This window comes from Oncorhynchus gorbuscha, linkage group LG16 (assembly GCF_021184085.1).
Source record: "Oncorhynchus gorbuscha isolate QuinsamMale2020 ecotype Even-year linkage group LG16, OgorEven_v1.0, whole genome shotgun sequence".
NCBI lineage: Eukaryota > Metazoa > Chordata > Actinopteri > Salmoniformes > Salmonidae > Oncorhynchus > Oncorhynchus gorbuscha.
Window position 1 is genome coordinate 9,624,340 of NC_060188.1, and position 17,269 is coordinate 9,641,608.

Genomic DNA, 17,269 nt, shown 5'->3' on the forward strand with positions numbered 1-17,269 from the left:
TAAATATTCAGACCCTTTACTCAGTACTTTGTTGAACACTTTTGGCAGCGATTTCAGCTTAGAGGTGGTTATCCTTCTGGAAGGTTTTCCCATCTCCACAGAGGAACTCTGTCAGAGTTACCATCGGGTTCTTGGTCACCCCCCCCCCCCCCCCCCCACTGTGTTCTTTGGGACCTTCACTTCAATGCCTAATACATTTTCTGGTACCCTTCACCAGATCTGTGCCTCAACACAATCCTGTCTCGGAGCTCTACGGACAATTCCTTCGACCTCATGGCTTGTTTTTTTCTCTGACATGCACTGTCAACTGTGGGATCTTATATAAATAGGTGTGTGCCTTTCCAAATCATGTCCAATCAATTGAATTTACCACAGGTGGACTCCAATCAAGTTGTAGAAACCTCTCAAGGATGATTAATGGAAATGCACCTGAGCTCAATTTTGAGTCTCATAGCAAAAGGTCTGAATACTTCTGTAAATAAGGTATCTGTTTTTTGTATGTAATACATTTCCTAACATTTCTAAAAATCTATCATTATGGGGTATTGTGTGTAGATTCATAAAGAAAATGAATGAAAAAAATATTTTGTCCATTTTTGAACAAGGCTGTAACGTAGCAAAATGTTGAAAAGGGAAGGGGTCTGAATACTTTCTGAATGCACTGTATATACCAATGTATGTGGACACCCCATAAAATTAGTAGATGTGTCTTTTTCAGCCACACAGCCACGCAATCTCCATAGACAATCATTGGCAGTAGAATGGCCTTACTGGTCAGTGACTTTCAACAGGGCACAGTCATAAGATGCCACCTTTCCAACAAGTAAGTTCATAACATTTCTTCCCTGCTAGAGCTGCTAAGGTCAACTTTAAGTGCTGTTATTGTGGAAACGTCTGGGAGCAACAACTGGTCAGCCGTAAAGTGGTAGGCCACACAAGCTCACAGAACGGCACAGCCGAGTGCTGAAGCGCATAGTGCAAGAAATTGTCTGTCCTAAGTTGCAATGCTCACTAACAAGTTCCAAACTGCATATGGAAGCAATGTCAGCACAATAACTGTTCGCCAGGAACGTCATGAACTGAGTTTCCATGGCCGAGCAGCCGCACACAAGCCTAAGATCACCATGCGCAATGCCAAGCATTGGCTGGAATGGTGTAAAGCTCGCCGCCATTGTACACTTGAGCAGTGGAGACGCGTTCTCTGGAGTGATGAATCACGCTTTACCATCTGGCAGTCCAAAGGACAAATCTGAGTTTGGCGGATGCCAGGCGAATGCTACCTGCTCGAATGCATAGTGCCAACTATAAAGTTTGGTGGAGGAGGAATAATGGCCAGGGACTGTTTTAATGGTTCGGGCTACGCCGCTTAGTTCCAGTGAAGGGAAATCTTACCGCTACAGCATGCAATGACATTCTAGCCGATTCTGTGCTTCCAACTTTGTGACAACAGTTTTGGGAAGGCCCTTTCCTGTTTCAGCATGACAATGCCCCCATGCAGAAAGCGAGGTCCAAACAGAAATGGTTTGTCGAGATCGGTGTGGAAGAACTTGACTGGCCTGCACAGAGCCCTGACCTCAACCCCATCGAACATCTTTGGGATGAATTGGAACGCCAACTACAAGCCAGGCCTAATCACCCAGCATCAGTACCCGACCTCACTAATGCTTTTGTGGCTGAATGGAAGCCAAGTCCCCGCAGCAATGTTCCAACATCTAGTGGAAAGCCTTCCCAGAAGAACGGAGGCTGTTCTTCTGAGAAGCAGCAAAGGGGGGACCAACTCCATATTAATGCCCATGAATGAAATGTTTGATAAGCAGGTGTCCACATACTGTTGGTTATGTAGTGTACTTCTGGCACCTTCAAATGGGGGGACTTGATTCACAGTCCTTTCATTTCTAAATGGTAAAACAGATATATAGGAAAAAAACTCAAATAAATTATGACAGTCTGTACTGTTGCCTCATGTTAAATGTTTTATCTCAAATTCAGAATGCTGCAGTATAGAGCCAAATTAAAAGTTCCAGCATTACTGTCCAAATAATTACATTGTAATATAATTACATACAAACATCCATATTCATTATTAGTCATCATCTATTCTAGGATACTACCACTGAGGTATAATAATAAGAACGTGTACTGCACTCTGGGAGAATCTCAATTGCATTTATTTGATTAATCACTCCCCCCCCCCTTTGACCTCATCCAATTGGGAGTGGTTTCCACGAGATAACACAAATCTGCTTTTTGGTCTTAATTTAAGGTTAGGCATCAGGATTTCTGTGTGTTTTTTATTTTATTTATTTTTTATTTAACTTGGCAAGTCAGTTAAGAACAAGTTCTTACTTACAATGACGGCCTACCAGAGAACAGTGGGTTAACCGGCTTGTTCAGGGCAGAATGACAGATTTAGCCTTGTATCGAATTCCAGAGCTGACAGCAATTGTTCAGTTACTGGCTCAACACTCTAACCACTAGGCTACCTGCCATGGTTAAGGCTAGGTTTAAAATCAGATTTCAAGAAGATACATTGTAAAATATAGCCAATTTGGACTTTTTTGTCTGTTTCATTCTCCCTTTGAAAACATCCTACTGTCACTGAAATAATCACTTATCTGTCTATGATAGACTGGTGCATTATGCACTAGATGCCCTGCTTTCATCCAAATAGATCATTACTTCAATGAATGGAGGGATTAATTACTAGGCTATTTCAAAGTATTACAGGGACTCAATTTAAAAACCCTGCACTCACTGCCTGCTTGTCAGCTAAACACCTATCAGCCAATCAAGATACACACAGCACCACATTGGTGGCGTAGCGATACGTCAGCTCTGCCAGCGTGGAATACGGAGCGCCAGTCCAGGAAGTTAACATTTACAGGAGTTAGCTGTTCAGCCGTCAATATAATAATATTCCCCACGTCCATACAGACTGGATAGGCGGCGTATCCTTTTCTCAAGCTTTTCAACTGTCTGAAGGCACCGCGTCACAAGGTAAGCACAAACGAGCTGTCAATCTCGGTGGGGTCCAAGCGGTAACGCTAGGCAAACTATGGCTAGCAATGCTAGTTAGGCTAACAGCACCAACAGCGGTAAGCCAGCTGTCATTGCTAAGTGTTACGCGGAACTAGATGTATTTACTTTATTCACGCAATGCAATGTGGCATTTAACCCTTGCATGACCTTGTTTTTTCATGGCTTATGTCGTCAATTAAGAAGCTGCCACCTTCCATTCATAAAACAATTTATCATCGTGATGACGACGCTGCTAATTTATTATGGATGGTCACGGATAGCTGATTGACTAGCGCAGTTGCCGCGTTCAAAACATCTGGGAACTCTGAAATCTCCGACTTCATCGACAACTGAGAACGCGAGCTTCCGACGCTGTGTTTTAACATTTCAAAAGGTCAATAATCATCGCTTTCAAAACCGGTTTTTGAAACATGCTGATATGCCCCTTTTCATATCAGCAATAAATATAAAATTATACACTTAAATGAGCAGTTTTCACATACCCACAAGATGTGTGCCTCCAGTCGACGAACTACACTTTCCACAGGTACGATTACACACAGATTTGGAGCATGCTAGATGGCTATTTGGCATAGGTGGCCACCTATGTCTTCCGTAAACAAGTAATGCAACTTGGAGATATGGCTGTGTAGTATTTTCATTTGATATGGAAGATACGTTCCTTATGTTTCCAAAACCGTACGGCAAGTAATGCGTGTTATAGAGCAAGCTTCTGGGCTCTTAAACTCCCCTGGTCAGAACACATTTCAGTAGACAGCCAGAGAGTCATCATGATCACGGATGTTATTGATTGGTTAACAGACATTTACTGAAAGACAAATATCTAGGCAGATCATAAATATATTGAGTGGTATGTTGTAGAAGCAGAAAATCCAGTTTGATGAAATCAGCCAGGTGATCCAACTATCACATAACAGGTGTATCCATAACCACACCCATTATCATTTCAGACAGAAATTAGGGCCTTGAGGCACCACTGGTAATGAATAGAAGTTATAGTCAGACTGTATTTACTTTCAACTGCTTCTCCAGTCTCCTGGAATTGGCAATAACATGAGCTAGACTATGGTAGAGTCTGTTACATCATGCGAATGTCAATATTTGACTAATGTTAACAATTCGATTGACTACTATACCTCTGATGCACCTCAATGTGCAGTCTAATAGGCGACAGAGGGTAGAGGGAGGATGAGTGTTAAATATAAGGCTTTAGGGGTGGAGAGAACTTAAAGATGTGTTTTTAGCTAGCCTCTGGCAATGGCTCTGTCTAACCCTGAGATTGAATGAGGTATCCATCTGCTTTAGTGTCTTTTTGCTCAGTCTGACTTCTGACCGTAGATGATGGTCGACCCCACACTCGCTGAAATGGGAAAGAACCTCAACGAGGCCATGAAGATCTTAGAGGATGGCCGAAAGTGAGCTTTTATGAATTGTTGTTTGTTCATAAAGATGTATTGATGAGTATTACACTGGCTGTTAATGACACACATCTCTTTGCACATACTGTATGTTAACACAAGTCAGATGGACACACACCTGAAGGACTATCTGACGTGTTGGTTTTGTTGTTTGTTTCTCTCCAGTGCATCAGAACCGGATGCAGATAGACGACAGTTCAGCAGGAGTAGTATCCCTGGACCCCTACAGGGAGAGTGAGTACAGTAGATACCCCTGTTTCTCACTTTCAATCTAGTATCTCTCTCTCACACGCATACAAATGTGGATGTTATTTCACAGAAGTTCCCTCAAGCAACGCGTTGTGTGTTTTGTTCCAAACTTCCAGTGGGCAGGATGTGGCCAGTATACTCCAGCTGGTCCAGAATCTCATGCATGACGATGAGGAGGAAGACAAGCCAAGCCATCGGTAGGTCTGACATTAAAACACCACTACTGAGAGCATATGTCAGTTGGAAGGCCATCTTAGAATTTTCATATCTGTATAATAAGAATTTCCATGTGAACAATAATAAGTTGTTGATAATATCAATGAAAAATCTATCCGGTTGATTAAAGTTGTAACAGGGAGACTCCTCCAGATCAGAGGCAGAGACAAGGTCTATCTGGCCTCTTGGAGACAGGCCCTTTATATTCTAATCAGACAGTACCAAGTGTTCTGTAAAAAACAGCCCAAATGGCTTGTAGGAAGTCAAAACAATTTGCAGTGACATTGTCAGCTGCTACAGAATTACACCGTGTTTCACAGAATACAGTAATAATCAGTGTCCTTGTACCTCCAGTCTGGCGTCAATCACTATCAACAGAACCTTGCACAAACAGAACGTGAAAACATAAATATGCTAAGCATTGTGTTAATCACTCTTCACTGTATATGAACTTTATTCATCTTAAATATTCCCAATACAATCAGTATAATACAGTTTATCAACATCACGTCTTTGTGACCTAACTTCCTGTGGGGGTCTTGTCCCCCAGCAGGATGCAGAATGTCGGAGAGCAGGGTCACATGGCGTTGCTAGGACACAGCCTAGCAGCCTACATCTCCGTGCTGGACAGGGAGAGACTCAGGAAGCTGATCACACGCATCGCGTCTGACACAACACTCTGGCTCTGCAGACTCTTCAGGTGTGTGTCTGGGTCTGTCTGTCGAGTGCGTGTGTGTGCTTGTTCCTGATGCTTTCCTAATTTTGATGTCCTGCCAGGTATGAGAGTGGCTCAGCATACTACCATGAAGATGACAGAGAGGGCCTGCTGAAGGTGTGTCGCCTGGTCATCAACACCCGCTATGAGGACTACTCCACAGAGGGCTACACTGTGCTCAACTCCAGACAGCCTGTGATTTACCAGAGCGCCACCTGTAGGCCTGGCCTGGGACAGCACCTCTGCAGCCAAGTAGGTGTAGAAGCAGGCATAGAAACGCATTGTGTGTTCTTACATGAAGACACACACAGACCTTTTTGATGTTACTTTAGTGTTATAATAGCAGATATTTCAGAAGTATGTAGATGTAGATTGACTTTAACAGAAATCCTCTCTTCCTCAGCTGGCTCTGCCTCTGTCCAGCCTGTGCACTGTCCCCTGCAACACCATGTTTGGATCCCAGCACCAAATGGTACATCAGCCTCATTTAGATAGGGCTCATACAATGTACACTACATTACCAAAAGTATTTGAACACCTCATTCCAACTCAAATTTGGGAGTTGGTCCCCCGAATTTGCTACCATAACAACCTCCACTCTTCAGGGAAAGTTTTCCATTAGATATTGGAACATTGCTGTGGGGACTTGCTTCCATTCAGCCACGAGCATTAGTGAGGTTGGACACTGATGTTGGGCGATTGGGCCTGGCTCGCAGTCGGTTTTCGATGGGGTTGAAGTCAGGGCTCTGTGCAGGCCAGTCAAGTTCTTCCACGCCGATCTCGACAAACCAATTCTGTATGGACCTCACTTTGTGCATGGGGGCATTGTCATGCTGAAACAGGAAAGGGCCTTCTCCAAACTGTTGCCACAAAGTAGAAAGCACAGAATCGGCTAGAATGTTGTTGCATGCTGAAGCGTTAAGGTTTCCCTTCACTGGAACTAAGGGGCCTATCCTGAACCATGAAAAATAGCCCCTGACTATTATTCATCCACCAAACTTTACAGTTGGCACTATGCATTGGAGCAGGTAGCGTGCTCCTGGTATCCTCCAACCCCAGATTCGTCCGTTGGACTGCCAGATGGTGAAGCGTGATTCCTCACCCCAGAGAAGGCGACGAGCTTTACACCACTCTAGCCGATGCTTGGCATTTCTTAGGCTTGTGTGCGGCTGCTCAGCTATGGAAACCCATTTCATGAAGTTCCTGACGAAGAGGTATTGTGCTGGCATTCCATCCAGAGACAGTCTGGAACTTGGTAGTGTGTGTTGCAACCGAGGAAAGATCATTTTTAGGCACTTCAATACTTGGTGGTCCCGTTCTGTGACCTTGTGTGGCCTACCACTCCGCGGCTGAGCTGTTGTTGCTCCTAGACATTTCTACTTCACAATAACAGTATTTACAGTTGACCGGGGTAGCTCTAGCAGGGCAGAAATTTGACAAACCTACTTTTTGGAAAGGTGGCATCCCATGACGGTGCCACGTTGAAAGTCAATGAGCTCGATTTTATACACCTGCTAGCAAAAATAGCTGAATCCACTCCTTTGAAGGGGTGTCCACATTCTTTGTGTGTATGTGTCCTTCTGTAGCTCAGTTGGTAGAGCATGGCGCTTGTAACGCCAGGGTAGTGGGTTCGATCCCCGGGACCAATATATATTATATTATATACATATGTGTGTGTGTGTGTGTGTATAAACGTATGTGTATATAAATTCAGCAAAAAAAGAAATGTCCTCTCTGTCAACTGTTTATTTTCAGAAAACTTAACATATGTACATATTTGTATGAACATAACAAGATTCAACAACTGAGACATAAACTGAACAAGTTCCACAGATATGTGACTAACCAAAATTTAATAATGTGTCCCTGAATAAAGGGTCAAAATCAGTATCTGGTGTGGCCACCAGCTGCATTAAGTACATCTCCTCCTCATGGACTGCACCAGATTTGCCAGTTTTTGCTGTGAGATGTTACTCCACTCTTCCAACAAGGCACCTGCAAGTTCCCGGACATTTCTGGGGGGGAATGGCCCTAGCCCTCACCCTCTGATCCAACAGGTCCCAGACGTGCTCAATGGGATTGAGATCCGGGCTCTTCGCTGGCCATGGCAGAACACTGACATTCCTGTCTTGCAGGAAATCACGCACAGAACGAGCAGTATGGCTGGTGGCATTGTCATGCTGGAGCGTCATGTCAGAATGAGCCTGCAGGAAGGGTAAAACATGAGGGAGAAGGATGTCTTCCCAGTAACGCACAGCGTTGAGATTTCCTGCAATGACAACAAGCTCAGTCCGATGATAATGTGACACCCCCCCCAGACCATGATGTACCCTCCACCTCCAAATCGGTACCACTCCAGAGTACAGGCCTCGGTGTAACACTCATTCCTTTGATGATAAATGTGAATCCGACCATCACCCCTGGTGAGACAAAACCGTGACTCGTCAGGGAAGAGCACTTTTTTCCGGTCCTGTCTGGTCCAGCGACAGTGGGTTTGTGACCATAGGTGACGGTGAGGACCTGCCTTACAACAGGCCTACAAGCCATCTGTCCAGCCTCTCTCAGCCTATTGGGGACAGTCTGAGCACTGATGGAGGTGTTGTGTGTTCCTGGTGTAACTCGGGAAGTTGTTGCCATCCTGTACCTGTCCCGCAGGTGTGATGTTCGGATGTACCGATCCTGTGCAGGTGTTGTTACATGTGGTCTGCCACTGCGATGACGATCAACTGTCCGTCCTGTCTCCCTGTAGCGCTGTCTTAGGCGTCTCACAGTACGGACATTGCAATTTATTGCCCTGGCCACATCTGAAGTCCTCATGCCTCCTTGCAGCATGCCTAAGGCACGTTCACGCAGATGAGCAGGGACCCTGGGCATCTTTCTTTTGGTGTTTTTCAGAGTCAGTAGAAAGGCCTCTTTAGTGTCCTATATTTTCATAACTGTGACCTTAATTGCCTACCGTCTGTAAGCTGTTAGTGTCTTAATGACCGTTCCACAGGTGCCTGCATGTTCATTCATTGTTAATGGTTCATTTGAACGAGCATGGGAAAGTGTTTAAACCCTTTACAATGAAGATTTGTGAAGTTATTTGGATTTTTACGAATTATCTTTGAAAGACAGGGTCCTGAAAAAGGGACGTTTCTTTTTTTGTTGAGTTTATGTATTTAGGACACTGGGGTGCCTATCTTTCTCCATGGGTGTTTTGCTGTTTGCAGGACATTGCCTTGCTGGACAAGCTGATCAGAGAGGATGTGGAGACTGGGAAGCTTCCATTGCTGTTGATCGCCAACGCTGGTCAGTGGGGAATTCTATCACATTTTTAATACAAGAAATGGCAGAGAACACACATCTACTCTTTAAAAGTGTTTTATTTTCTCCAAGGTTGTGTGCTTATTGAAAAACCTAGCATGGTGACACACTTAAAAAAAAATGTTACCATAATTTTACTAGTCAGTTAAGAACAAACATATTTTTTACAATAATGGCCTACCAAAAGGTCTTCCTGCGGGGATGGGGACTGGGATAAAAAATAAAATGTGTTTATGTATGTGTACACACATCACAACAAGAGACAACGCAACACGGAGACAGACCTCAGATAACAACGCAGCATGGTAGCAACACATGACAACAACATGGTAGCACCCCCCCCCCCTTTAAGATTTAGATGCACTATTGTAAAGTGACTGTTCCAATGGATGTCATAAGGTGAATGCACCAATTTGTAAGTCGCTCTGGATAAGAGCGTCTGCTAAATGACTTAAATGTAAATGTAAATGTAGCAACACACATAGTTTTACACTCTAAAGTGAAACAATGTTTACTCCTTGACCAACCAGGATGTTATTGTATGACTTACCTGGTCAAATAAAGGTTAAATCAACATGTCTATCACTGACTTATTGACCAAGACGTACAGCAGAGTGACTCAGAGCGTACTCACTGCCTGTCTTCCCAGGCACCCCTGGGGCGGGACACACAGACAAGCTGGGCCGTCTAAAGGAGCTGTGTGAACAGTATGGCATGTGGCTCCACATAGAAGGGTGGGTAACAACATTACACATACTTGTAATACTTCTAATATGTCTTTAACCAACCATATTGGAGGGGTTTGTAAATGCTTTATAACTGCTTCATCTTTTCTGTCTCTCAGGGTCAACTTGGCCACCCTGGCTCTGTGGGAGGTCTCATCTCCCGTGACGGCACGTATAGGATATGCTCTCCCATTCTGTGACCCTCAGAACTCTAAATGAATACACTGTAAGATGCCTGTATAGTACGGTAATGTAATATGTCTACTATGTGTCTTTGCCCCCTCTCCTGTCCCCAGGCGGCCACCAGGAGTGACAGTATGACCCTGACCCTGGGTCCGTGGCTGGGCCTGCCTGCTGTCCCAGCTGTCACCCTCTACAGACACGAGGACCCAGCCCTGGTACGCTTTCTCCTTCCTGTTCTCTTCTTTGGTATCCCCTCTTAACTCTCTCCCTGTCTGTAGCTGTAGGGCCTTTAAACTTGCATCCTTCCTTCTTGCCTCCCTTGAAGTTACTAGAGATCTGATATGATTTGATTAGTGTAAACTATGTGGTGTAATCTTTGGTTTCACCTATCCATTTGAGTTCTTTCTCTCTCTCCCGTTTTAGTCTCTGGCAGCTGGTTTGACCTCCAGTCAGCCAGTAGAGAAGCTGCGTGCCCTGCCTCTCTGGCTCTCCCTGCAGTACCTGGGCCAGGATGGGATAGTGGAGAAGATTAGACACGCTGTAGAGCTCGTAAGTACCTTGGGTTAGTAATTACCATGTGGGTTAGCGATCTGTATTAATTTCTATCACCTTACTGCTAACAAACTGACATGTGTTGTATCTTTTTTGGTCTGTAGAGCCAACAGCTTCTGGAGAAACTGAAGACTCTGGCTTCCATAAAGACTTCAGTAGGTCCACAACTTGCTGTTTAACTATCTACTACTATTAATGTGTGTGGAAAGCATTTATGCATTGAGGCTGTTCTAAGCAGTCATAAGCTGTTTGTTGTATTTAATAACGCACTATGGGGGTTAACGAAGGAACTATAAAGCCATTACACGTAGGGGGGTCATATGATGAAGACCCCCAATAATATGAGCTTTTGCTTGTTGCGTTTTAAGATACGATAACTTAAGAAAACAATCATAAGATCACACTCCACTCTAACACTATAACACACAGCTATAAAGATGCGGGCATTTGTCGTCTGTTTTGTCATCATCAGGATGAGCTTGACTCTGAGATCTCTTTCGTCGATGCTTTGACTATGGTAAAGAAACAGTACTGAGCCTTGCTAACAGAGACCTCCGTCATACTGTCGCTAAATGAAGACCTTGTTCACAGGCATCAGCTCTGAGCAGATAGTGACCTTTATATAATCTGAAACAGAGTGTGAATATGATTGGCACGTAGATTTTGAGATCATTGGAACGGTGCAGTAACTGCTGAAGCTGATCTGGTGAACAAGCAGAGTGTGTGGGTCTGGTTACTGTGTTGATGGTGGCTTTGAGTACCGTTTGTTGTAGTGAGTGTTGTGTGTATACTGTGGATAGTGAGCTGTTGGGTTGCCTTGGTTACAGGGTGTGGTGTCTCTCTCTCGGATCCCGCCGATCTCAGGGGGCTCTCTACGGGACTTGCTGGGCTCTCTCATTCTGTCTATTGTAGGTGGGACCAACCCTCTTTTCCCTGCCTGCTCCCCCCTTTCTTTCTCTGTTTCACTCTGTACCTGACCATGTTTGTCCACCTGAATGCCCTGAAAGGCACTGTGTTTGAGACACCGCTCAAACCGAGGGCACTCATTTGCTAAAACTGCAATCAGTCCACTCCTGGTTCCTGTCCAATCATCACAACAGGCATTTTTAGGCACAGCAGAGAATGTCCTGTCCCCTCACCACCACGTCTTCACAGAACCCTGATGACTCTAAAGTTGAACTTTGGCCCAGGTGTCATCAAAGATGGACCTCACTGTGTTTACATAACTACCCTGTTAGGGTACAACCGTAACAATCCAACATGTCACTTCAACCTGTCAATCCTGCTATGGGTACTGGGTAGTACATACCCTTACTGTGAATTGTTAGAGGTGGGGAGAAATTACCAGAAGGAAAGTAGTATTTTCTGTGCCGAGATTTTCTCCAAAACTAACATTTACCCGACTCAATGATTTTTTTTTTTATGTACAAAGTATACACAATATAATGGTCAGTTGTGGATTTGTCGTAGGTTGTAAGAGTTAGTCATGTATATAAAGTCCATGGAAAACACAGACATGTCCATTGTCAATGGAAGTCATAGGCATTGACATTTATGCCCAAACATTTTACTTTAAAATTATTATTATTATTATTATTTAAAGCTGCATGATTTAACAATCTCCATGCAGACTACTTTGACTGCTCAAACAGAGGATGTGTGTGTCACAAACCCAGGCATCTCCATAGCATCACATCACACAGTTTCTCCGGCCCATTCTCACACAGTACACCTGTTTGCATGTTAATGACAACAGTTTTTTTAAAGGTCAAAGGTTATGATCCTGAATGTGTGGAACCTCACCTGTGTGTCTCTCACCTTTCCTGTGCTGCAGGTGGAGGATGAGCTCAACTCTCCAGTAGTAGTGTTCAGGTTCTCCCAGGAGACCAGTGCAGGTGAGTGGTTAACATTACTCTTCCTGTTCCAACACATTTTCCTCAACTAACCTGGAACTCTTATTCAGCTGCATCCAACTTACTTTAGATGCAATGTGTTCATTCAAATTATGTAATAATGCATTCAAATGAGCATCATGTAAATGTACTATGGGTTTGAATTTGGCATGTTATATGTAATAGGTCATAATGCTATGCCCTCTTCCCTCTACTCAGAATCCAGTGGCGCTTCTGTGGAGGGCTACTTTGCTGGAGAGAGAGAAGTGCTAGATTCCCTCAACAGATGGGTGAGCATTTGTATACATGTGTAATGGGTGAGACCATGTTGGTTGGTTGGTTGATAGGTTGTGTCTGCCTGTAGCTGTGTGAGCGGTTGTATACATGTGTAATGGGTGAGACCATGTTGGTTGATAGGTTGTGTCTGCCTGTAGCTGTGTGAGCGGTTGTATACATGTGTAATGGGTGAGACCATGTTGGTTGGTTGGTTGATTGGTTGTGTCTGCCTGTAGCTGTGTGAGCGGTTGTATACATGTGTAATGGGTGAGACCATGTTGGTTGGTTGGTTGGTTGATTGGTTGTGTCTGCCTGTAGCTGTGTGAGCGGTTGTATACATGTGTAATGGGTGAGACCATGTTGGTTGTGTCTGCTTGTAGCTGTGTGAGCGGTTGGCACAGATGGTGCCCGCCAGCGGGGTAGACATAGTGGAGTTGGAGGACGAGGGCACCTGTGTCCGCTTCACCCCTCTTATGACCGCCGCAGGTAACACACACACACGGACACACACACACATCATAAAGGCACACACTCACCTGTAAAATAAACATTCACATGTGAGAGACACACCTGTTAGATATACCATAATTTGTATTACACACACTCACCTGTACAGTTAATGAAGAACACCTGATCATTGTCAGTCAGGCACAACTCTCCCTTTGTTGACCCTGTAGCTGTTGACCTCTGAACTCTGCCCTCTGACCTGTTCCCTCCCAGCCCTGGGGACCCAGAGGTGTGACGTGGATCTGCTGGTGGAGCGGTTGATTGAGCTGATTCCTGTGCTGAACTGTACGCTGCGTCTCAGACTGGACTTCAGAGAGGAGGTGTACCGCCACTCTGCCCTCAGTTACATAGAGGACCTCAGCTGGCCTGGCCTGGGAGCCATCAGGTAGGAATATACTGTTATTCATTCAGTATTTATATCATTAGTAGCTATTTAATTACCATTTTACCATGCCATTTCATAGGAGGTACGTGGTAATTTCTGTACAGTAAAATAATGTGCAACTGCAACAAATGTTTTGTGTAAAGCAATGTGACTTGTCTACAAAATGATTGTGTGTACACTCAGGTATGAGCCGAGGGTTGAGGAGCTGACTGACACTAAAAGAAAGCTGGAGGTGGAGAAGATCAACAGTGAGCTGCTGGTGAAACTAGGGGAACTGGATGCAGACCTCATCTTCTCCACCGGTCAGTACAGTGCCTGTCCACAGCACAGAGCTCCTTTTATCACATCTGACACTCAAGGTTTCATTATTTCCCTCAATTCAAGGAATGATTCAGACCTGGTTCTGATTCTGCCTGCTTTACCTCTTTTAACTTCTCTCCCTCCATCCTCAGGCCTGGAGTTCGGACCCGAGAAGGACTGCATATTTATTGGCATGGCAACGGAGGACCTAGACGTGGCAGAGCTAGTGGATACGATAGCCGCCCTGGGGAGGGACATAGAGGAGAACGGCAGGGTAAAGCTATCTCCTTCTACTCCGTTTACCTACAGTCTGTCACTTCCTCCAACATGGCTGGTACTTCCAGATTATATAGATTTTTGATGATAAAATGTAATAAAGAATCTATGCAATACTACAATCCTATTGCATTGATTGAGTTGTAAAGGACTATTTTCTTCTGTCCCTTCTTGTCACTAGCTATTAGAGAACATGACAGAGGTGGTGAGGAAAGGCATCCAGGAGGCAGAGCTCCAGCTCCAGAAAGACAACCAGGACAAACTCATGGAGGAGGTGTGTGTACGTTTTTGTATATATATGATATCAATCAATGCTTTGTATACGTGCACATTTTATCGACTGATTTGTATAAATTTTTTTGCACCATCATCTCTCTCTCAGGGTGTGTTGAGACAGATTCCTCTGGTCGGCTCCGTGTTGAACTGGTTCTCTCCGTTCCAGAGCACTGTGAAGGGCAGAACCTTTAACCTGGCTGCAGGTACACAACTGTGTGTGTGTGTGTGCCTGCTCATAGGTTGCTCCTGTACATCTGCATTCCGATGGTATATTAAGTGACTGTTTCCGATAGGTTCCCTGGACTCCACAGAGCCCACCTACTCCATGAAGGCCCAGACAGGTGGGCTGGCGTCGCCAGAAACCCCTACCTCCTCTGCCAAGAGACTGCCGGGTATGGTCTCACAGAATCTATAGATGGGATATTCTTGTTTTTTCGCAGTCATTCTCTTTTAAAATCAAGGGACATATTTTATTTATTAGAAATACTGAAAATCTTAGACTACTATTCTCTGGTTCCTCCTCCTTTTCCTCCTCCACTTGCAGGACAGAGGCTGTTCCGGCGCGAGGGTGCGGGGGGCTCTGACTCCTACAGTGAGACCAGCTCCGTGGGCCAGGCTGAGGATTTCTCCAGGGAGAGGTTCCCACAACCCACCACACCGTCCCCTGTCCCAGATGAGGCGGTTTCCGTGGTCCCTGAGAGCCCAGAGACCCCCCAGGTGCCGGCTGAACCCGAGCCCACGCAGGAGAACTGTGAGGTTGGTACACAAGAGGAGGAGAGACAGCCTGATGGCCAGGACGCACCAGTGGAGGAGACAGGCAGATAGGACAGCCCTCAGAGCAGGGTTATTTGAAACCAGCTCTGAAAGGCTCCAGGCCAGTCCAGCAGGTGTTGCAGAGCAGGGATTCATTCCGTTCTCAAATAATTCTCCCTTGCCTCTTTTCTTGACAACTGTCTCCTTATAGATCTAAAGGGACTGGAAACTGTGATGAGAGATAATTAGACAGCAAAGGCTTCACTTAGCCTGTATCTCTACTTTATTCTTTCTTTCCCGTCCCTTGATGAATGACTGGGAGAGGTCAAGGACAAAGGGAAGGAACCAGGTTTTCAGAATGGAATCCAGCCTTAGTCTCTAGGGTTGTGTCTGAGGACTCGATCACTGTGGGTTAATAAATAACTATGTAGGAGTAGGACCTAAGAATTCTGGTCAAGCAGGAACGACACCTGAGGCAGGGAGTCAAAGGTGAAGGGTCGTCTGAGGACTTCCTGGTTCATGGCCTCCACTACTTCAGTCGGACTCGTCATGGCCCGGAGGTAAAACAGCTTATATGCAAGCCAAGTAACGTGACTAACACTGGAAATAAAACCATTTTATTTTGTATGTAATGTATGCGCACCTATTTCTATCCACTCAATCACCATCATGATCAGTAAAACCAGATCTATATAGAGGGAAATGTAGTAGAAAAATGAAAGCATACTGTGATATGAATTGAACGAGAGAATACACACACCCACCTGCTTCTGTGCACTACCCCAATAGACCCTCCACGGTTTGTCAAACACCCTCCTGTTAATTTTTTCACATACTTGGGTCTGATTGGTGAATGTTTTTTTTAAACAATATAAATGTATGTTTTTAATAATATGACCAATGGGGCTAACCATTTCCTTACATTCACAAGCAAAGTCTTGCTTTACATGCATTTTGAGGAAATAGTTTATGTTTTTTTTGCTCAAAAAATATAGCGGCTGTATGTTATGTTTATGTTTCCTGTGAGAAAGACATACTGTAGCTATTATAATGACTAGACTGATGATAGCATATTTGCAGGTTAAAGGATTTTGTTTCAATGCAGGGCTGTTTAAAAAAAATATATTCCTTTTGTTCTGTCCATTTATTACTGCACTACCTTATTTAATGTTGCACAGTATTTGTTAATCAACTTTTTAAATTCATTTATTTTTTAATTCTCTTAACAGTCTAATTTGTTGCAATAACTACTTTGATGAAGAATTCTGATTCCTGACTTGAAATGACACAACAATATTTCCATCCTGCTTCCATTATGATCTCTGATTTCACATGCCCTTTCAAGGATCCAGTTTTATGTTCCTTCTATACCATTGTCATCAAAAGAGAGAAATTCTCTAGATAATTTAACTATTCTCAACCTACAGCTCTAAGGGGGTTTACGACATGTTTTGTACACAGTTATAATTATTGAAATGATAGGTGTTACTTTCTCGTTGTCCAATCATATTTCTGCTATGGAGTCATAAAAATTGGGAGAACTTTAATGACCTAGGGTGTCAGTAGACTACTGACATTACAATGCCTTTCAAATGTGATGAATCATTTGCTTATAAAACTGCTTTTGTATCCACTGTACAACACTGTGCTGTTAGACATTTTTCTATCCAAAGCAGACAGAATGGAATGAGCTTCTACTTTTTCTTAACTTAGAATGTGCATTTAACTTGAAAATACAACCATAATTGTTGTCTTCTGAATTGATACTATAAAGATGAGCTTGGTTCACTGTACTCTGTTATAATTTCCATTTGTTTAATGTCATAAGGCTTTGTTATTATGTCTTTATCACCTTACTTTATTGAGGACATTGTTTTCATGTTCATTAAACATGTCTGTACACGTTACTTTTTATTCCGCTCATAATCAACAATTCTGGTGCAATCTACTCATAGCAAAGGAGAAAAATAACTGATATTTGTTGAACCAGGAGCGTTATTTTTGATACACCATTAATTTAGTTTTCTGAAGTAAAAATATTTAATAGATGTTTTAAGGACATAGGTGGTTGAAGTACTGCGCTAGTCTCATTGAATGAAGTGCAATGCCTGTTTCTCAAAGATGTCTGAAAAAACACTGGTCAAATGTAATTTCATGGGATGGAAATAGGGATGTATTGAAGAATCCAATCAGCTTTATTA

General features: G+C 43.8%; 1 protein-coding gene across 5 annotated transcripts; it reads left to right on the forward strand.

Moving 5' to 3' along the window:
- The first annotated feature begins 2,823 nt into the window (after nucleotides 1–2,823).
- Nucleotides 2,824–16,861, forward strand: LOC123998673 (pyridoxal-dependent decarboxylase domain-containing protein 1-like). Of its 5 annotated transcripts, none has more exons than XM_046303766.1 (24): nucleotides 2,824–2,997; nucleotides 4,345–4,454; nucleotides 4,623–4,691; nucleotides 4,823–4,903; nucleotides 5,473–5,622; nucleotides 5,700–5,889; nucleotides 6,041–6,109; nucleotides 8,850–8,928; nucleotides 9,593–9,677; nucleotides 9,788–9,836; nucleotides 9,965–10,066; nucleotides 10,275–10,400; nucleotides 10,508–10,558; nucleotides 10,876–10,920; nucleotides 12,238–12,298; nucleotides 12,515–12,585; nucleotides 12,952–13,057; nucleotides 13,292–13,463; nucleotides 13,647–13,765; nucleotides 13,916–14,037; nucleotides 14,221–14,313; nucleotides 14,422–14,518; nucleotides 14,609–14,707; nucleotides 14,860–16,861. In XM_046303766.1, the coding sequence occupies exons 2-24, from the start codon at nucleotides 4,378–4,380 to the stop codon at nucleotides 15,138–15,140; spliced, it is 2,394 nt and encodes a 797-aa protein (XP_046159722.1). In that variant the 5' UTR covers nucleotides 2,824–2,997; nucleotides 4,345–4,377; the 3' UTR covers nucleotides 15,141–16,861. The 5 variants fall into 5 exon arrangements, with proteins under 5 accessions (XP_046159722.1, XP_046159721.1, XP_046159723.1 ...); XM_046303765.1 differs by having other exon boundaries at nucleotides 4,378–4,454; XM_046303767.1 differs by having other exon boundaries at nucleotides 4,378–4,454; nucleotides 5,476–5,622.
- Nucleotides 16,862–17,269: the final 408 nt, after the last annotated feature.

Excerpts from the sequence above, each read along its gene's own strand:
- LOC123998673 (XM_046303766.1), top strand. The coding sequence starts at position 4,378 with ATGATGGTCGACCCCACACTCGCTGAAATGGGAAAGAACCTCAACGAG. Across the intron at positions 4,455-4,622 it reads ATCTTAGAGGATGGCCGAAA|TGCATCAGAACCGGATGCAG; the intron begins GTGAGCTTTTAT and ends GTTTCTCTCCAG. Across the intron at positions 10,559-10,875 it reads TGGCTTCCATAAAGACTTCA|GATGAGCTTGACTCTGAGAT; the intron begins GTAGGTCCACAA and ends TGTCATCATCAG.